Genomic DNA, 22,660 nt, shown 5'->3' with positions numbered 1-22,660 from the left:
CAAACTGAAATTTCCCCCATGATCACTCAGCCACAAGGAATGAAATACAGTTAAAAAAGGGAGAGCGTCTCTCATTATGTGGTTAAGTATTATTTACTGCCATGTCCTTGTACCACCCAAAGTCATGGATCTAGACATCTTTGGACACATGGATCTAATCCCACCCTCTGTCTTACTTCAGAATAATCTGGACATCTGGAACACTAACTGAATTGCCTGGATGATTTGTCCTACAGATGGTCAAAGGGCAACCTTTGAACCAGGACTAGTTGAAAACCACTGCAGCTGTATACATCAAAACTGTCTAACCTATATGAAAAAGGGCATGATCAACTATTTACTTTAGAATCACCCTTTGTCCTTTAAGAGGCCATGTCGAATGGACAAATCTGTCCACTGGGTCATGTGTAAGCAATTTTCACCAGTAGGAAGAAAAAATTTGAAGGGTCTATTTTCATGAAATCACAGTCAACCATAAACAGAAATAACAATGAAAAAACAGAAAGGAGCAGGTAAGAGCAGACCACGTTCCTCAATCAAGTAAAAAAAAAAAAAAAAGAGTCTTCATGTGGAGAATGTACTGCCATGATCTGAATAACCCAGAGAATACGATTACACCACTGACAATTTATGGACATGCTTTGAAACACAGGCACACCCCTCCTGCTTGTAAAAACTGGCATTTTCACTTTCAAATTAGTTACCTGGGCATCAGGTTACAATGCTTGCTTTCCTCTTTAAAGGAGAAAGCATTATTTAAATGTTTCATGAAGTCTGAAATAAACAACAGGAAGGGGAATTGTGACTCCCTTTCTAGAGAGTTGCTTCAGTTTTTAAGCTTTTGCTCTGCTTATTCAAATTAATTTTTGAGGCTCCTGGTTTATTCCTTTTATTCAAATGTGGGAAGATAAAGACTAAAAAACCACACACTTATTTCCTCAGGGACTGAGCTCGTGGGTGGGGGCAGCTGGTAAAAAGCTGGGTCCAGCTCTCTAAAGGAGTTTTAAATTTCTCCTTTTACCTTGAAATTATGGCTTTCTTTAAAACACAATTAGAGTTAAGTAGACAACTGGATTCTATAGGATCACTACTTTTAAAAACCAGATACTTGAACATTAATTTCTAGTTTGCAAACCTAAACCTCCCAAGCATGATGACTTTTTAAAAACACATACACAAATTTCCTTTTAGGATCAAATTTGACTTCAAAGATGATAAATGCCTGCTTAGAGTGCCCTTGTCTGGGTTCAGAAAAAAAGACAATCTGCAAGTCATACTTTCAGGAGTAAAAAGGATAACCTTGGCAAGCTGGATTGGAAATAACAAAAACACAGATGTTCACAGCTGCAAATCTGGACACGTAACTTCTACAGCAGTGTAACATGGAAAACCTCCACACTCATTTACTAAGAAAAGATGCTGAAAATCTAAGAGAGTCACAAAGTTTGTGCTGGGCTTGAACTGCCCAGGGAATCTCATTCATCTAACATGCTCAGGAAACTGGCATCGCCTACTCTTCAACTAAGAAAACCTGGACTTGAACTTTTAAAGTTCAGTGCTCTCTGCCCCCAGTAGTTAGTATAGTACCAGGCACAGAGGCAAATCAACCCCACAGTAAGATTCTGCTTTTCAGTAACCCTCTCCAGAAGATGTCTGACAGCTTCTTTTACCTCTAATTAAGGAAACTAAAATCTAAAATTAATTGCCCGAGTTTTTCCTCGGGGATCTCACTGACCACAGCATTCTGATGACGAAAAAGTTAATAATTCGCTGAAAGTTCTAAGCAAAGGCTTCTGAAGGCCCCTCTAGCCCCTTACCTCATTGTCATGCGGTGGCAGCTGGTGTAATAGTTGCTTGATTCGAAGTTTCTCTCCAGGACTGTTGACATAGGGGACTTTCTCTTCTGGCAGACAGCTATAGTACTGGTGAACCTGAAGGGTGGGAAAGCACATGGGTAACTCACCCATTCCTCAAACCATCTGCCCATTCCCACATCCTGGGGAGATGGTTCCCACAGCAAGACTCAATCTGCTTCCCACTGTCTCCACCCTTCGTGAAACTCCACAGCCTAGGAGTTTCTCGTTGCAAGCAGAGACATTTATTCTTGAAGAAAGAGTCCCGCGGATCTCCCATGTCTTGGGGCTTTTCCTCTCTTTGTAAGGGAGAAACAAACCCGTCAAACTTTCCTAGAAAAAGAGATTTAGGCAAACATGCTGATGACCCCAGGGGCCAGGGCTTTCTCAGCAGGCTCCCCTGAGAGCTGACTTTACCATTTTCTCTGTGTGTCTCCGGCATGTAACCTGCCCTCCCAGCCAAAAGGATGTGTCAGTGCCTGTCTCGGCGCTGGAGTCTTTGGCACTTGGAGGACTCTTCGGTCCCTCAGCCTCCACCTACACTAAAAACCCTCTAGGTTTTCAGCTTTTCCTGAGGACAGGCCAGAAGATCAGGTCTGTTAAAAAGTCACTGAATTTGGGATACAGAACATGTAATTAAAGATCATCATCAACTTTTTTTTTTTTTTTTTTTTACTACATGTTAGAATGCTCCTGTTTACAGCTGTTAGGATATATTCTTTCAGTCTCTGAGGCTCATTCAACCCTAACAATGACTTGGGAAAGCACTAAACATCTAATTTTGCCTGAAAAAGAAAACAGACATTCTACCATCCAGTTGCATGCAAGCTAGGAGAAAAAACTGGCCAAACAGAAGATATGCTTTATATACGAGAGATTAAAAAAAAAAATTACCACAAGCTCAGATGATATCATGGAAAATACTTTTCAACTATCTCTAAGCATTATGACCAGCTCTTGTGAAACAAGGCATTCATTCAACAAAACAGAGAAGACAGAAGACATGAGGCCCTAAATTCACTGTATTTGTTACACTCCTCAACCATGGTCACATTCCCTGGAGTTTAGGGAGCCTTGGATATGACTATATGTTTTAGGAATGCTGGGGTGAAGAGTTATGAAAGCTCTGTCTACTTTGATCTCCAGAAATGAAATCGTAAGTGTTAGAAGAGAGAGGAAGAAGGCTTTATGATGACAAAGCCTTAAACAAAATGTGAAAGTCATTCTTATTTTTGTAACAAATGATCGTAACCATTCACCATCATGTGCATAGCAGCCTCTTAATCAAATCCCAAAGGCAAACATAAGCAGATTTCTTGTCCTAGACTAGCTGACTTTCGGAACCCAGGGCCTCCAACCCCTCCCTATAGACACTGGTAGGGAGCCAGGGCCTGGAATTCAGGTTTTGAAGGCAGCCCACAGATTACCGGCACTCTCTGAGAAGACATGTGAGCCCAGATCATGAGTTAGCTTGGGATTAGAAGCTGGTGATGAGCCCATCACAGACTGGCACAGCATTGTGTGCGCAGAAGAACTGCAGCCCACATGCTCACCTGCAAGGGCCACAGATAAATAAGCAGTTATACTGGGGAATGGGTTTTGCCTCCCAGGTCAAAAAATGACGGGTGGAAAGGCCTTGTGGCATCATCACTTTGTCATTCTCACAACTCCCATGATAGTTACAGAACATTAGGGGTAAATACTAATATAACATGAATCACTGTATGGATAAGCAATGAAGTCCTACTGGATAGCACAGGGAAATACATCCTGTGATAAACTGTCATCAAAAAGACTACAGAAAGAATGTATACATATATAGAACTGAAGGAAGACCAGTTTTACGCAACACCATATATCAACCATACTTCAATAAAAAAATTTTTTTTAATGCATCATACTGTGGATGCATAATCATGAAGAGTCTAATGTGAGCTCCACTGACCTTCCTGGCAATCATCCCTTATCACTCACACAGCCCTGTCTCCACTGCCCAGAGCTGTCATCTTCTGAACTGGTGCCTTGAATAAGCCCTGTCCGCTACTGTCCAAGGCTGACCCAGGCTGGAGTCTTCCCCGTATCTTCTGCAGCCATGGCCAAGTAGATCTGAACCCTGCAGTCCTGGCTCTGTCCTTACCCATTCCCATGTTTCTGAGAAGGTTAAAACCTCTCAGAATCCTTATCACATGATTGTGGCAATTAAATGAGAGTGGAGGCAAAGTATTTAGCCAGCAATAACAATAAATAATAAGAATACACAGCAGTAAGTATATCATCCAGCCTGGTATGCTTCAAATGGGACAATCCAGATTTTCGTGGCCTCCCTTCCATTTTAAGAGGTAGGCTACACCGCTGGCTTGTAGAGTGAGACCAAATCTGTGAAGCTCCCACTTGCAATGGGTCTAAGAAAGAAGGTTGCGAGGAATAAAATGCTATTTAAGCTAGTTTGGTTTCAGGGGGAAGAAAGCTAACTTATTAAAAAGATGTAGTGTTTTCTCAAAAACCCTATGAGGAAATGGAAACTTCCAATGGAAGATGACTGGAAAGGGATTTCCCATCTCTCTAAGGCTGGTGTTTTTTGCTCTATTCTTTCCTCTCAGCAGATCCCCCACACGACTGGGAGTTGACACAACCTCAGCTCAGGAGTCCACCTTAGACTGATGAGTCTTGCTCAATTCCAGTTCCTTATGGAAGGCTCTTGGGTGAGAACCACACCTGCAGGCTGGATTGGAGAAGTTTCAGGCTGTTTTAAGTGCTGCATACATGCTAAGTCGCCTCACTTGTGTCCGACTCTTTGTGACTCCATGGACTGTAGCCCACCAGGCTCCTCTGTCCATGGAATTCTCCAGGCAAGAATACTGGAGTGGGTTGCCATGCCCTCCTCCAGGGGATCTTCCTGACCCAAGGACTGAGCCTGGGTCTCTTAAGTTTTCTGCAATTTGCAGGAGGGTTCTTTACCTACCAGAGCGCCACCTACTGGAGGATAAAAAAGTCCCAACACATGACTGGGCTAAGGGGGAGGAAGTGATGGAGAGCTCTAGAGATATTTAGCTGGTAAATAAATACTTTAGTCCTCGGAGGTCCACCCTAAAGACTGAATTCTTAGGTCTGCAGAGGCAGTGACTCTTTTGGAACATCCTTCCTGGCTGGATATCTTGTGTTTCCTTTTATAATTTAAGTCTACTGATCACCACCACTGAAATGTATCTTTTCTATCAGTATTCCAGTAATTCCTTGAATACAAAGTGTTTTAAAATAATTTCTCTCAAGGCTAGCAATAATTTGGTGGATGACTTCAAATAATAGTTGGAGGAAGACTTAAAAGCTTCAACTCTTTGCCACCCCCTCTACCCTACGGACTGTAACCCACCAGGCTCCTCTGTCCATGGGATTCTCCAGACAAAAATAAAAGAGCTTATTTAGTAAGACGCTCCATTATTAAACCAAAGCAGCTAACAACGTACCAAATCACTCCCATATTACACGGTGGGTAATCTGGCTTGCTCTGAGGGAGGAGAGTGAGTCAGTGCTTCACCACTTTCAAGGCTCTTCAAAGCCTGTTCAAGTCCAGGAGGAAAAATAATCACTTTGTGCTGCCTTCTGTGTCTCTTCATGGTGTTTAGGAGCTGGACTCTGCAAGCTCTTCACTGAGTAAAGGGAATTAGCAGACAGATGGGAAGGAGGGAGGAATGGCTTCCTTTCCCCATCTGTCTCTGGCTGAACATGGAAATGCTGCATGCATGGAAATGCTCTGGCATCTTCCATAATAAAACTACTGTATAGCTCAAAACAAACACCAATCATACCAATGGGAAGGGGAAAATATTTAATATACTTTCTGGCACTACAAAAATTAAATTTGGCACCACCCCTGAAAACCCTGCAGATTGCTCATTTTAGCCCAAACATGTTTCTCTTGTTATTTTTTACGAGTAAATAATCAAATCCAATAGAATTTTGTCAATGATGATCACTACCAAACCATTATCCGACAGGTTGATGATGTGATTTTTCCTCCTGTGCATACTCAGTGTATTTCTCCAAAAGCAGCTCTGTGGCATGTGCTTGGGACTTCACTCCGGTTACAGATCCTTAGGTAGAGGTGCCCTATGACTGACCTGGGTGTAGCCATACGAGGTACATTTCCTCCAAACAAAAGCATGCTGAACACAATACACTGGTTTAGGAAAACGAAATAGCTGAAGGCCTTTATTTAAACATGTTACTCTCAACAGTGAGATTTGGCAATAACTGCAGTCTGTGTCAAGACGGATTGTCAGAGCTTTATTCCGTGTGTGCAAATAAAGTCGATGAAGCAAGACCTTGTCCAGTTGGGAAGACTGGGTTTTTCAGAAGGAACTGCACATTTGATAGCATTTCTGCTGGAGCAGAGATGGAAGCCAAAAAGTCAGTGACTACTCGTTGGAGAGAAAAGTGCTCTACGCAGGAACAGTGGTTCTCAAATTGTAGCTTCCACCACAACCACATGGAAGGCTTGTTAAAATACCCATCTCTAATCCAGAGGACCTGGGGGTTGGGGGTGATCATTTGCATTTCTAACCACCTCTGGGGATGCCCCTGCTATTGGTTCAGGGAGCCTATTTTAAGAATTTTAGAGTTACTCATGTGCTTTCCTTCAACAGCCAACCCATGAGATTACCAGATATCCCAGGAGACGCAGAGGAGGCAAATGAAGTTATATGCTCTCACTCAATTTTGTAAGTGTCTCCCTCTCTGTAGCACTTAAAAACGAGTTCATCAGCTCTGGCGAGAATGAGGAATTCTAAAGGCAAAGTGCTCAAAATTTGAGGGGTACATTTCCATATCAAAAGCATCCCTTTTTCTTAGACTGAGATCCCAACAACAAGTCAGAATTTGGGGGTTGATTTGAAAATCAATTGTCCTTCACTGTCTCAATAAAGGAACGGATCAAACAATGTATTTTTTTAATTTAGTGGCTCTTATGCCCCTAAGTATTTTTATATGTGAACCTTCTCCACATCCATTTTCTATTCTTCCTTAATTAGAATACCATTATTTTACTTACAGCATCAATATACTCAGCTCAGAAAAACAATTCTATACCTCTGAAGGAACAACATGTGGCCATGTGAATAAATTCTGGCCCATGACACGTAAAAATGTGACTTCTGGGAGAGCTCTTTTAAAGGAGGTAAAGTAGTTGACGAAAGCCCCTTTTGCCCATTTCCCCTTCTTCCGGTTTTCTGGCTGGAACGTACAAATGATGGCTGGGGGCTCAGCAGCCATCTTGCACCATGAAGCAACTTTAAGAGTGAAAGTTTCTGAATAAACCACAGAGCCATCATACACCATCACTGGGTTGCCTGTTACCGAACTTCTCCAACCAGTGAGAGAAATAAACTAGATCTTTATTTAGATTTCAGTTTGGAAGTGAGTGTAATTCCCAAATGATATAGCAACAATTCTCAAGCATACACATACTACAGAATCATTTGAGGTCCTTATTGAACATTATTCCCATTTTTATCCTTCTGGATCTCACAAAGAACCCAGAAATCTGCATTCTTTTTAAGTTAATTTATTTTTTATTGAAGGATAATTACTTTACAGAATTTTGCTGTTTTCTGTCAAACCTCAACATAGATCAGCTGTAGGTATACATATATCCCTCCCTTTTGAAACTTAATAAAAATCTCATACCGAACATGGAGAAACACTGCTTTAAGGGGAAAGCAAATGTGACTTTACAAGGCAAAGGTAAAAACTCACAGAGTGTAATCACCAATGTGCGTTGACACATTTGGAAGGTTTTATAAAAGCCCGTCTTAACCCAGAGACTGCCCAGAATATTGGGCCTTTATTTCACATTCTCTCTGTCTCACAGTTTGAGAAGCTTAGAACCCTGGTTCATCTACCTCAATCCAGGAAGGCAATATCAACCATATGCTTGAGGTCTCAGAGGCAGGTGCTACAGAGAAGGGAGAGATGCATGTGAACACGGTGGGTTTTATGAAAAGTGCACACGAGTTCCCAAACGGGGACCTGGAGGATAATCAGATAGCATTACAGCTATGAGCATGGGGTGATGGGCTGCTTCTGAGGGCCTGTTTGTTCATTTGGCATCTCCCTTGCCAGAATTTCATTACCCAAGCAATAGGAGAGAAGTGTTGTTAAGTGGCGTCGAAGAGGTAAAATTGTACCAAGTTCGGCTCCTTGCCTTTTCTTCTGGAGATGCACATTATAATTGTAATTGGTTTACTCAGGAAGCAATCCAGGAAATAACAGTCTAAAACCTAATGCCTAAACAATGTATGCATCAGGCTTAAGCTCCCATAGGATTAGGATCAAAAAAATCAAGGCAAAAAAAGCTCATTTGGGATGTTTGCAAAGAAAAAGATTTCAAAGACCTCTGCTTTTGTTTTGTTCACACCTGATGCCTGATTCAATAGCAAATCATATCAGATTTACGTTCAAAACATCCCCCAAATCCAGTCACTGTCCCCCACCCCTTCACAACCAGTCCTGCCTCGACTGAGTGCTCACAAGAATCACTGCCACGGCTGCTTGTGCACCTGGCTTTCACCTTTGTGCCCTTGTAGGTGACTACTCGGTAAGAACAATCTCATCTGAATGTACCCCAGGTCCCATTGCTGTTCTCAAAACCCTTCGTGACTTCCTATCCCGCTCTGATTCAAAGCCACAGTCCTCACGACAGGCTCACGATCTTGCCTCCTGAAGAGGTGGCTGATCCCATCCCTTAATACATTCTTCCTGTTCAGTCCTGCTCACGATGGCCTCCATGTTACCCTTCTCACCTCACGGCCCCTGCACTAGCCATTCTCTGCTGGGAACATTCTTCCTCCAGATATTTACAAGATGCTTGTCCTCGCTTCTTGTGTCTTTGCTCAAAAGTCACCTTATAAGAGAGGTCTTCCCTGACCCAATGAACCAGGGCCCTGACCTCTTACTCTTTAGACCAGTGCTTCTCAACTGGGCCTTACACTGACCCTCAAGGGATATCTGGCAATGTCTGAACGTTGTCACAACTGGTGTGTGTGAGTGTGCATGTGTATATTTGTGTGTGTGTGTGTGTGCTATTTATATATGAGTCAAGGCCAGGGAAGCCATTAAACCTCCTACAGTGCATAGTGTGGTTTCCAAAGTAAAGAATGATCTGGATCAAAATGTCACTAGTGTTGAAAATGATAAACCTTTACTCTGCTTTCCCCCAGAGAAATTTACCAGCTGCTGATACATAATCTACCTGTTCACTATCTCTCTCTTCCCTCTAGAATATGAATGCCTGGGGTTTTGTTCACTCTCAGAAGAAGGTGTTGCACACAGTAGGTGCTCAACAAACGTTTGGAGAATCAATGCATGCTGTGTTCAGATCTCATCTCTGCCTTTCTGGTTTATCAGTGGATGTGGATGGGGCATGCAGCAACAGGATATACAGGTGAGGCTTCAGGATGAATCAGAGCACTTACTTTTTCACCAAATGTAACTGATGGCAAGACGCTAAGAGAAGGCTAACTAAAATGACTTGTCGATGTACTACTTCTTTAAGAGGAGGGGACAAAAGCAACACCCTTTTTGATTTGAAGCCAGAGAATTTCTTTTAAGTTGAGTCAACTCTGTTCAAAGAAACTGAAGACAATAATCACGTTACAATCGAGGCAGGTACTGTGATTCAGAACCAGGTGAGCTGCTCTGAGGCTAATGCCTGTCTGCTCTCACATGCTCGCTCTCTATCCAACCCTTTCAGTTAACAAAAATTTTATTTAGAATATTAAACTTCAGTGTTTAGTTAGAAAATACTTTCCATTTAGTTTGGAGTGCTATCTGACAGTTATTTATTTTACCCTGTCTTAAAGAAGAGGTGTCAGAAATGGAAGAACTTGGAGTCTTAATACTCCCCCTAGAAGCCGCAATTTCAAGACCCCCTTATCCCCAGCACACATGCACTTTGCAGAATGTCCACACATTTGCGTACACGCCCTAGGCAAAATTTACAAACAGCTGCTTACTTTTTTTGGATAACAGTCTTAATACTGCCTTGAGACACGCTCTACACATACGTATGTATAAAACAGCAGCGGAGGTGTTTCCTAGAGTGGCTGGGTGTCTGGACTCTGGAGTCACACTCTTTGGGTCTGAAAAATGTTTTGAACACTTTTCATCGGTGTATTATTAGGCAATTTAAAAAAAAATCTCTTATAGACTCAATGTCTCTCTCTGTGAAATGGGAACAATCATATTTACTCTGAAACTGCTGTGAGGCTCAAATGATGCACAGGCACGCAGCACTTCAGTGAGTTTGCTGTACTATGCTCTGCAGATACGCTGTTTTACAGACTGAAGGCTTGTGGCAATCCTGTGACAAGCAAGTGCAGTGGTGCCATTTGTGCAATAGGCTTCTCTCACTCTGTGTCAATATTCTGGTAATTCTCCCAATATTTCAAACTTTTTCACTGTCATTATGCTAGTTATAACAATCTTTGATCAGTGATTTTTTTTTCCCAAGAAAGCAAATTGAAGATTTACTAAGTGAGAGTATGCTCTTGGGGGAGATGTGATTGGTTACTATTGTAATTGTTTGGGGACACCATGAAATGTGCCCATTTGTCAAACTTAATAAATGCTGCATGTGTTCTGACTGTTTTACTAAACAACAATTCCCCCTTCTCTCTCTTCCTGCTTGGGGTCCCTATTTCCTGAAAGACAACAATAACAATACCCACATTAGCCCAGTTAATAACCCAACAATGGCCTCTAAGTGTTCAAGTGAAAGAAAGAGTTGCACATCGCTCACCTTAAATCAAAAGCTAGAAATAACTAAGCTTTGTGCAAAAGGTATGTCGAAAGCTGAGACAGCCTGACAGCTAAGCCTCTTGCTCCAAATAGGGAAATTGTGAATGTGAAGAGAAAGTTCTTGAAGGAAATTAAAAGTGCTGCTCCAGTGAACACACAAGTGATAAGAAAGCAAAACAGAGTTATGGCTGATATGTTGGAAGTGTCAGTGGTCTGGACAGAAGGTCAAACCAGCCACAAGATTCCCTTAAGCTGAAACCTAATCTAGATTGAGGCCCTAACTCTCTTCTAGTCTATGAAGGCTGAGAGGTGAGAAAGCTGCAGAAGAAAAATTTGAAGCTTTGGTTCATGAGGTTTCAGGAAAGAAGTCTTTTCCATAAATAAAAGTACAAGGTGCTACAGCAAGTTATACAGAAGATCTGGCTAGGATAATGCATGAATATGGCTGCACTAAACACCAGATTTTCAGTGTAGACACAACAGCCATATATTGGAAGAAGATGCCATCAAGGACTTTCATAGCTGGAGAGGAGAAGTCAATACCTGGATTCAAAGCTTAAAGGACAGGCTGACTCTCTTGTTAAGGGCTAAAGTAGCTGGTGACCTACACTGAAGCCAATGTTCATTTACCATTCTAAAACCCCAGGGCCCTTAAGGATTACACTGAATCTACTCTGTGCTCTGTAAAGGGAACAATAAAGCCTAGATGACAGCACATCTGTTTACAACACGATTTACTGAATATTTTAAGCCACCGTTGAGACCTACTGCTCAGAAAAAAAGATTCTTTTTGAAGTATTCCTGATCACTGACAGTGCAGCTGGTCATCCCAGAGCTCTGATGGAGTTGTTCATCTTGTTTTCATGCCTGCTAGCACAGCACGCATTCTGAAGCCCATAGATCAAGGATTCATTTTGACTTTCAGCTCTTACTATTTAAGGAAAATATTTCTTAAGGGTATAGCTGCCATCAAAAGTGATTCCTCTGATGGATCTGGGCAAAGTCCACTGAAAACCTCTGGAAAGGATTCATCATTTTATATGCCAGTAAGAACATTCATGATTCATGAGGACACAAAATATCAACATTCACAGGAGTTTGGAAGAAGGACCAACCTAGACAGCATATTCAAAAGCAGAGACATTACTTTGCCAACAAAGGTCAGTCTAGTCAAGGCTGTGGTTTTTCCAGTAGTCATGTATGATTGTGAGAGTTGTACTATAAAGAAAGCTGAGCGCCAAAGAATTGATGCTTTTGAACTGTGCTGTTGGAGAAGACTCTTGAGAGTCCCTTGGACTGCAAGGAGATCCAAAGGCAATCAGTCCTGAATACTCTTTGGAAGGACTGATGCTGAAGCTAAAGCTCCAATACTTTGGCCACCTGATGCAAAGAACTGACTCACTGAAAAAGACCCTGATGCTGGGAAAGATTGAAGGCATGAGGAGAAGGGGATGACAGAGAAGAACATGGTTGGATAGCATCACCCACTGAATGGACATGACTTTGGGCAAGCTTTGGGAGTTGGTGATGAACAGGGAATCCTGGCATGCTGCAGTTCATGGGGTTTCAAAGAGTCAGACATGACTGTGCAACTGAACTGAATTCCAACCCTCATGGATGACTTCAAGGGGTTCAGGACTTCAGTGGGGGAAGTAACTGCAGATGTGGTAGGTACAGCAAGAGAACTACACTCAGAAGTGGAGTCTGAAGATGTGACTGAGTTGCTGCAATCTCAGAATAAAACTTTAACAGATAAACCCCTTGCTTCTTACAGATGAGCAAAGAAAGTAGCTTTTTGAGATACAATCTACCCCTCTGAAAATGCTAAAGACTGTTGAAATGACAGCAAGGGGGTTAGAATATTACATCAACTTAGTTGATAAAACCCTGGTGGGTTTTGAGAAGAATGACTCCAGTTTTGAAAGGAGTTCTACTGTGGGGAAAATGCCATCAAATAGCATTGTCTGTTATAGAGAAATCATTTGTGAAAGGAAGAGTCAACCCATGCTTCATAGCTGTTTCATTTTAAGAAATTGCCCCAGCCACCTCAACTTCAACAGCCACCAACCCAATCAGTCAGCAGCCATAAAATCAAGGCAAGACCCTCCACCAGCAAAAAGACAGCTTGCTGAAAGCTCAGATGATGGTTAGCATTTTTAAGCACTAAAGTGTTTTGTAAGTAAGGTATGAACATTTTTAGATATAATGCTGTTCCACAATTAATAGTATAAATACAATTTTTACATGTGCTGAGAAACCACAAAATTAGTGACTTTATTGCAACACTTACTTTCCTGTGGTGGTTTGGAACTGAAACCGGAAATCTCTGAGGTAGGCCAGTAATGCAAGTAGCCAAAAGCCAGGCACACAATGAAGGATCTATACTTCTTAGCTTTGAAGCAATCTAATCCATAAGTCATAATGTCTGTATTACAGACTAAACTGTGCCTTCCCCCTTTCTGTTCACATGCTGAAACCATAAGCCCCAATGTAACTGTATCTGAAGAAAGAGCCTTTCAGGAGGTATTTAGGTTAAAAGAGGTGACAAGATTGGGGCTGTAATCAGAAAAGACTGATATCCATGAAAACTGAGGAAGAGACTCGGAGCACCCATGCACAGAGAAAAGGCCTGTGAAGACAGAGCAAGAAGGTGGCCAAATGCAAACCCAGAAAAGTCTCACCAGAAACCAACCCTGCTAACACCTTGATCTTGGACATCCAGCACCCCAAACTGTGAAGAAATAAATTTTTGTTGTTTAAGGCACCCAGTTTGTGGTACTCGGTTAAGGCAGCCTGAGCAGACTAATAGTCTATTACATGCAAGGAACTTTGAGGGGTTTGTATGGAAAGGACACATATACAAATAAGAAACTACTCCTGGTTGAAGGAGGTTATATTTTGTTGAAGTGTGTAAGACAAATGCGTCCCAGGCGGCACTAGTGGTCAAGAATATGCTTGCCAATGCAGGAAATGCAAGGGAGATGGGTTCAATCCCTGACTTGGAAAGATCCCCTGTAGCACAAAATGAAAACTCATTCCAGCATTTTTTTTCCTGAAAAGTTCCATGGACAGAGCAGCCTTTCAGGGTACAGTTCATGAGGTCACAAAGAATTGGACGTGGCTGAACACATGTGCGCACACACGTAAGACAAATAGGCAAATGACTTTAAGGCAAAGTTAAAGTAATGCAAAAGCTATTAGAGGCAGAGAAAAATACTGCAGAGTTAAAAACAACAACAATAAATCCATCCCTAAATCTGTAGCATTTGTTCATTTTCATGATCTAAATAATTTCACTAGGAGTGGTTCCAGGCTACCAATGTGATGTCACTGGATGAGGGACTGGGAGGAGGTGCACAGCAGCATAAAACTGCACAGTATTCCCACCACACAGGTGTAATACAGGAAATAACCTCACGAGCACAGATAACAGTAAAGTATGGGAAACCTCACCATGAAGTGCTGCAGTTTGAGTATTTAGTATCTTTGTTTTTAATATGGTGCAATTATAAGTTTACACAATTGAGTTTGAAAAAGGGCTGAATGGCTTACAAAATTTCTGAAAACTGATCAGTTGCAACTTGTGACACTGCCAAGAGCCCAGTTCCAGTACATCACTGCTGGAAACTTGTAACTCTGCTTCTTTGGCAAATTCTCTTAAAAAAAAAAAAAAAAAAAGGAAAAGGAAAAGAACAGTAGAGAGTTGTGAACATAATTAGTCCATTCCCTCCCCCATTCTTAATAAGTACAGATTCACAATGTCATGGAGAACCATTTTGAAAAAAGTTTAGAAAATAGCAACAGAAGATATCTTAAGATTAAACTCAATTTTTTAATTGTAGAAAGCAACGCATAATGACACATGCTGTAATTTCAAGAGAATTCGTTCTCATGTAGACTTCCTTTCACAGGACACTGTTGCACACCCATTTTAAAATACAGGTGATCTCTGTTTGGAATCAGTTCACTGAAGGCAGTTTTATTTCGTCACATTAAAATAATAAGGGTGTGAACCCACAGAGAAGTATGAAAACTAAGGAGCTCATTTATACATTATGAAGTAGGTATTTCTGACTGCCAAGGCTACTGTTAGCCTGAGTTACACCACTTGCCTCATTAAGTTTCAAATGTATCATGGATATGACTGCAAGGATTTAGTCTTCCCTGTTCTGAGAAACCGAAAGATCACCAAATGTAGCATACTAGCCTGCAGGTTCAAGGTTACGTATGTCCATAAAACTCTAAATGTCCTATATTACCCCACTTGAGAGGAACAGGCAGGCAGGAAGGCTTGGTTAGCATGAGCTGGATTATGCCACAGTAATAAACACCACCAAAATATCATTGGCTTTGCACCAATGCTTTGTATCAAGTTCATTTTTAATTAAGAAATTAAATTTTTTTCTTATTGTGGTAAGACATATAAGTTTTGCTATTTTAAGCATTTTAAAATTTACAATTCAGTGGCATTAATTACATTCACTATGTTGTATGTCATCTATTTCCAAAACTGTGTATATATAGGACTATGTGCTATGTTGTACCATGATCTACTTCCAAAACTTATCATAACAGCAAACTGAAACTCTCCACCTACTAAGCAATAACTCTCCGTTTCTCCCTCCTTTCAGCCCCGGGTAACCTTTGATTGTCTTCCTATCTCTATAAATTCACCTAGTCTAGATATTTCATCCAAGTGGAATCATACAATATTTTTGTGTCTGGTTTATTTCATTTAGGTTCATTCATGTGGTAGCATCCATCAGAACTTCACGACATTCTATGACTAAATAATACTCAAAACTGTTTGCCCCTCTGAAGGAAACGATATATCAACAAAATGGAAAGACAATCTACTGGATGGGAGAAAGTATTTGCAAATGATGTGACTGGCAAGGGGTTAATCTCCAAAACAAATTGCCTATGCAACTCTAAAAAGTAACCCAAACCAAAAAGGGGCAGCAGACCTAAACAGACATTTTTCCAAAGACGACATACAGATGGCCAACAGGTACACGAAAAGATGGTCAACATCATCAATTATTACAGAAATGCAAATCATAACTACAATTAGGTATCAACTCACATTGGTCAGAATGGTATCTTCAAAGTCTACGACAATAAATGCTGGAGAGGATGTGGAGACAAGGGGATCTTCCTACACTATTGGTGAGAATGTAACTGGTGTGGCTGCTATGGACAACAGTATAGAGGTTCCTTTAACAAACTAAAAGTAGAGCTACCATGTGATCCACATTAAATATTGTCACTTGCAGCGAAGTGGACAGACCTAAAGAATATTCTACTTAGCCAAGTCAGAGAAAGACAGATACTACATGACATCACCTATGTGGAGTCCAAAAAATAACACAAATGAATTTATAAACAAAACAGACTCACAAACGAATTTATAAACAAAACAGACTCACACACATAGAAGACAAACAAACTATGGTTACCAACAGGGAGAGAGAAAGGAAGAGGGACAGGAGTATAAAATAAAAATATAAGTTTAGCAGATACAAACGATCATACATAAAATAGATAAGCAACGAGGGTTTACTGTGTCACATAGGGAGTTATACTGTCTTTTAATAACCTACAATGGAATATAATCTGAAAAAATATAAAACTGAATCACTTTGTTGTATACTAGGAACTGACACTATATTATAAATTAACTATACTTCAATTAAAAAATTTTTTTGTCCATTTGCACCTGTTTGGGAATGACTGTGAAGCATCGTGAGTACTGATTTGGGGGTCACAAACAAATTTGGAGAGCGAGGCAAATCTGTAAAAACTGACTTCATGAATAATGAGGACTGACGAGATTATGAGACTATGACCTCTCTGACCTGCTCATGAAAAAGGGGATGAACAGGATTTAAATTTGGGTCTGGTTTCAAAGCTCATTTTCTTTCCACTTCACTCCAATGTCTCCCTAAACCACTCACAGGATTGTAGTCTGCCCTGAGCATTTGCTGACTCCATACCCAGTGCGGTCACAGTTCATTCTTCAAGCCTGTGGTTCCTGTTAAAACCTGGAATAATAAACAGACTAGAGAGGCTCCTTCATCACGAAAGCCACAAGAACCAGGTGGAATTCCAAAGACGATAGAAATCATCAGTGTTATTTGGTAATGTGTCTGCTTTGAATAGTGTGTGCATAATGTTATATAGTAAAGGTCATGTGAAATGACTCAGGCTTGACAAACTTTTTTTCTTTGAGATCTACGCAAGAGAAGTTAATATGTCCACATCTATCCCCAACAAAGGCCTGGTGTTCTTGGAGGTGAATGCTCTGATTCCTCAAAGTAAATTTTAAAATTTATTTTATTTTTTAATTTCATGTATTTATTCATTTCGTGGTAAAATACACATAACACAAAATTTACCACATTAACCATTTTTAAGTAGCATTAAGTACATTTTTGGGCAACCATCACCACCATCTGTTTCTCAAATCTTTTCACCTTCCCAAACTAAACCTCTGTACCCATTAAGCACTAACTCCCCATCCCCCTTTCCCCAACTGCTGGTAACCATCATTCTCCTTTCTGTTTCCATGAATTTGACTAGAGTTGAGAGTTACTTTTATTACATGTTCGTCTGCAGTAATACTCTGATACTATGGTGAGAATCAGTGGGGAAAAAATGAGTCAGACAATGTATTTACACTTACATTTAAGTCCTTTTGTAAGCAATTTTCCTTCTGTTTTTAATAAAACAATTAAAGGGTGCAGGGGTACCTTTGACTTCAGTCATTAGAATCCATAACAAATGAGAATATCGTTAACTGTGTGTCCACTGGGAAGGCCCATGAAATAAATCACTACTGATATCCAGGGGAGTAATTTCTCCTGAATTTTAGCATTAGGGCATTAACTCCATATTTTATAGATCACAGAATTCCCATCACATAGCACCTCTTCCTAGCACATGACAGAGTCTTCTGAATGCTCTTGGAGTGGCAAGAGAACATTGGAGCAATCAAAGTTAGTTAATAATTGCAAGAGAAGAGACCTCAGTATCAACTAGGCTGAGACTCAAATAAGCAGTTCCAACAGGCACTCCTCAGCATTCTGACATCCCCAATATCTAGCCTAAAACACGTTCATCCACATGCTTAGTCTCTTCCCCCCAAATCAGATATTGAGTAGCCTATGACAGTGCCCAGGTGTAAAAGCCACCTTTAGTCTTGAACTTCTGTTATGATCATCTCCTTTCCCTCTGCTACCTACAGCATTTATTTAAAAAAATTTTTATTGGAGTATAGTTGATTCATAAAATTGTGTTAGAAATGAAAATAAACAACCCACGGACTGGGAGAAAATATTTGCAAATGATCTGACCGACAAGGGATTAGTCTCCAAAAATTACAAACAGCTCATGAGGCTTAACATCATCAAAACAAACAATCTAATCAAAAAATGAGCAGAACACCTAAATAGACATTTCTCCAAAGAAGACATACAGATGGCCAAGAGGCACATGAAAAGATGTTCAACATCACGAATTATTAAAGTAATGCAAATCAAAACTACAATGAGGTATCACCTCATACCAGTCAAACTGCTGCTGCTGCTGCTGCTAAGTCGCTTCAGTTGTGTCCAACTCTGTGTCACCCCATAGACCGCAACTCACCAGGCTCCCCCGTCCCTGGGATTCTCCAGGCAAGAACACTGGAGTGGGTTGCCATTTCCTTCTCCAATGCATGAAAGTGAAAAATGAAAATGAAGTTGCCCAGTCATGTCCGACTCTTAGCAACCCCATGGACTGCAGCCCACCAGGCTCCTCCGTCCATGGGATTTTCCAGGCAGGAGTACTGGAGTGGGGTGCCACTGGAAGGTGGAGAGGGTGTGGAGAAAAGGGAAACTTCCTATACTGTTGGTGGGAATGTAAATACAGCCACATTGGAGAATAGTATGGAGGCTCCTTAAAAAACTAAAAATAGAGCTACCAAGAGACCCTGCAATCCCACTCCTGGGCATGTATCTGGAGAAAAACATGGTCCGAAAGGATACATGCACCCCAATGTTCATTGCAGTACTGCTCACAATAGCCGAGGATGCTCAGTATTATGTGGCAGCCTAGAAGGGAGGTGAATGGATACATGTGTATATTTATGGCTGGGTCACTTTGCCTGTCTACCTGAAATTATCACAACATTGTTTACCAGCTATACTCTGAGAAGATAAAAAGTTAAAAAATATTACTGCTACAAAATTTAAATTTTTGAATTATGTAATAAAAACTTTGATGTGGATGAAAAAACAGAGTTGTATTAGTTTCTGCTATATAGCAAAGTGAATCAGTGATTTTGTTGTTGTTTAGTCACTAAGTTGTATCTGACTGTTACTCCATTATACATATACTCACATTTTTTAAGATTCTTTTCCTATATAGGTCATTAAAGAGTATTGAGTAGAGTTATCTGTGCTATATATATACAGTAGGTTCTCATTAGGTATCTATTTTATATAAAGTAGTGTGTGCATCAGAGAAGGCAATGGCACCCCACTCCAGTACTCTTGCCTGAAAAATCCCATGGACGGAGGAGCCTGGTGGGCTGCAGTCCATGGGGTCACGAAGAGTCGGACACGACTGAGAGACTGCACTTTCACTTTTCACTTTCATGCGTTGGAGAAGGAAATGGCAACCCACTCCAGTGCTCTTGCCTGGAGAATCCCAGGGACAGGGGAGCCTGGTGGGCTGCCGTCTATGGGGTCGCACAGAGTCGGACACGACTGAAGTGACTTAGCATAGCATAGTGTGTGCATGTCTAGCCCAGGTGGTGCTAGTGGTAAAGAACATGCCTGACAATGCAGGAGACAAAAGAGATCCAACTCAGGGTTTGATCCCTGAGTTGGAAAGATTCCCTGGAGGAGGGCATGGCAACCCACTCCAGTATTCTTGCCTGGAGAATTCCATGGACAGAGGAGCCTGGCGGGCTAGAGTCCGTAGGGTCTCATAGAGGCAGATATGACTGAAGCGAGTTAGCACGCACAGTATGTACATGTCAGTCCCAATTTCCCAATTTATCCCTCCTCTCCCCTCCCCGCTCTCCGCCCCCAGCAACCATCAGTTTGTTTTCTACATCTGTAACTCTATTTCTGTTTTTAAAATAACTTCATTTGTAATATTTTTTAAAGATTTCACACGTAAGCAATATCATATATTTGTCTTTCTCTGTCTGACTTCACTCAGCACGAGAATCTCTGGATCCATCCATGTTGCACCTACGGTATTCTGTACTGTTGTTTTAACTATTCTACTAATAGATCCTCTAAGCCATTTTGTAAAACAGGAAATGAATGAAAAGAAAAAGGTGTTAATTTTAAACATCCATTTTTTAAGGAAGTAGACTTCGGAAAACGGGGAGTTTGGGGATCAGTTCTTATCTTCATTAATGAAAGAAGCAAAGCTGTAAACAACATAAAATGATCTTAAAATTACTAGTATTCAGCATCTATGCATGATAAAAATTCTCCAGAAAATGGGCACAGAGGGAACATATCTCAACACAATAATGGCCATCTATGACAAACCGATAGCTAATATCACAGTCAATGGGGAAAAGCTAGACATTCCATCTAAAATCAGGAATAAGACAAAGATATACACTCTTGCCACTTATATTCTACATAGATATGGAAGTCCTAGCCAAGGCCATCAGAGAAGAAAAAGAAATAAAAGGAATGCAAATTAGGAAGAAATAAAAACTGTCACTGTTTGAAGATGACATGACACTATTCATAAGAAATCCTAAAGATGCCACCAGGAAACTGTTAGAGTCCATCAGTGAATTTGGTAAACATGCAGGAGACAAAACTAATACACAGACATCTGTTGCCTTTCTATACATTAACAATCAAGTATCAGAAGGAGAAATTAAGGAAACAATTCCATTTACCATTGCAGCAAAAAGAACAAAGTACCCAGGGATAAAGTACTTCAAAAACCGAAAGACACTGATGTAAGAAGCTGAAGACAACACAAACAGATGGACAGATACACTGTATGTACTGTGTTCTTGGGTTGGAGTAATTAATATTGTCAAAATGACTATATTTATCCAAGGCAATCTACAATTTAAATACAATCTCTATCAAAATACCAACAGCAGTTTTCACAGAACTAGAAAAAATAGTTTAAAAATTTGTATGGAAACACAAAGACCAAAATAGCCAAAACAATCTTGAGACAGAAAACAGAGCTGCAGGAATCATGTTTCACGACTTCAGACTCTACTATAAAACTACAATAATCAAAACAGTATGGACTAGCACAAATACAGACACATACATCAGCAGAACAGGAGAAGAATGTCTAGAAATAAATCCACACACTTATGGCCAATTACTCTACAATAAGGAAGGCAAAAATACACAATGAAGCAAAGACAGTCTTTTCAATAAAAGAAGAGAAGATATTTGCAAATGGCAAGACCAATAAAAGATTAATATCCAACATGTATAAACATCTCAACATCAAAAAGACAACACCTGGATTTAAAAAATGGGCAGAAGAACTAGACAGACATTTTTCCAAAGGGGAAATGCATATGGCCGACAAGCACATGAAGAGATACTCAACATCACTAGTCGTCAGGGAAATACACATCAAACCACAATGAAGTATCACCTCACATCTGCCAGAATGGCTGTCATCAAGAAAGAACACAAATAGCAAATATTGGCAAAGATGCGGAGAAAAGGGAAGCCTTGTACACTGCTGATGGGAACATAAATTGCTGTAGCTGATGTGGAGAACAGTACGGAGGTCTGTCAAGAAGCGAAAAACAGAACTACTCCCCTGGTGGCTCAGACAGTAAAGAACTACCATGTGGATGCGTGCTTAGTCGCTCAGTCGTGTCTGACTCTGTGTGACCCCATGGACTGCAGCCCGCCAGGTTCCTCTGGCCATGGGATTCTCTAGGCAAGAATACTGGAGTGGGTTGCCATGCCCTCCTCCAGGGGATCTTCTCAACCCAGGGATTGAACCTAGGTCTCCCGCATTGCAGGTGGATTCTTCACCATCTGAGCCACCAGGGAAGCCCAAAGAACTACCATATGACCCAGCAATTTTACTGCTGGGCATATAACCAAAAAAAAAAAAAAATCCCAAATACTAATTAAAAAAGACACATGCATCATAATGTTCATAGCAGCATTATGTATAATTGCCAAGATATGGAAGCAATCTAACTGTCCATCTACAGAGGAATGAATAAAGAAGATGTGGTGTATATGCACAATGGGATACTACTCAGCCATAAAAAGGATGACATTTTGCCATCTGTGGCAACATGGATGGACCTGGGGGCATTATGCTTAAGTGAAATAAACAAAATATAGAAAGACAAATACTGCATGATATCACTTCTATCACAGAACCTGAAAAATACAACAAAGTAGTGAATATAACAAAAAATAAGCAGACTGACAGATACAGAGAACAAGCTAGTGGTTAAAGTGGGGAAGGGGGTGGAAGGTAGAAACTATTGGGCGTAAGACAGGCTCAGAGATGCGCTGCGTAATACAGGGAATAATGCCCGTGTTTTGTAATAACCATAAGTGGAAAGTAACATTTAAAAACTATAAAAATTGTAAAAATTAAAAAGATTACTGAAAGAAAAAATTATTAGCATTGATATGATTTTGGTTTAAAGAGAAACTATCTAAAAATTTACTTAAGTGTGAGCAAATATGAATTCAAGGTTATGTAAGGTGGCTTCGAAATACACTGAGGCTCAGGGTGCCTCATAAGGAAGGGAAAGTCTTATAAGCCACGTAACAAATGGTACTAAAGTACATCATGTGAGATCCCCGTTAGACTTAAAAGGGACACATAAAGCCTGATACTTGTTAAAAATGAATTACATAGGAAAGCAGTGCATTAAGTACAGGAAGTGAGAAGGCCTCGAGGCTGAAGGAAGCTTGGGATACTTGAAGATTGGCAAGAGAGCCAGTGGGGCTGGATGTTAAGGGATGGCAAAGTGGCCAGGAGAA

General features: G+C 40.7%; 1 protein-coding gene across 5 annotated transcripts in view; it reads right to left on the bottom strand.

Annotated features, from left to right (window-relative positions):
- PRICKLE2 (prickle planar cell polarity protein 2) overlaps window positions 1-22,660 on the bottom strand; it is a 343,702-nt gene that overhangs the window by 58,533 nt on the left and 262,509 nt on the right. For all 5 annotated transcript variants that reach the window (XM_070776356.1, XM_070776352.1, XM_070776353.1 and 2 more), the window contains one exon: window positions 1,818-1,931. In XM_070776356.1, coding sequence (XP_070632457.1) covers window positions 1,818-1,931 — 114 coding nt within the window. The remainder of the gene's footprint in view (window positions 1-1,817; window positions 1,932-22,660) is intronic.

Source organism: Bos indicus, chromosome 22 (assembly GCF_029378745.1).
Source record: "Bos indicus isolate NIAB-ARS_2022 breed Sahiwal x Tharparkar chromosome 22, NIAB-ARS_B.indTharparkar_mat_pri_1.0, whole genome shotgun sequence".
NCBI lineage: Eukaryota > Metazoa > Chordata > Mammalia > Artiodactyla > Bovidae > Bos > Bos indicus.
Note: the sequence above shows the minus strand (reverse complement) of the source record. Positions and strands in the feature narration are given on the sequence as shown.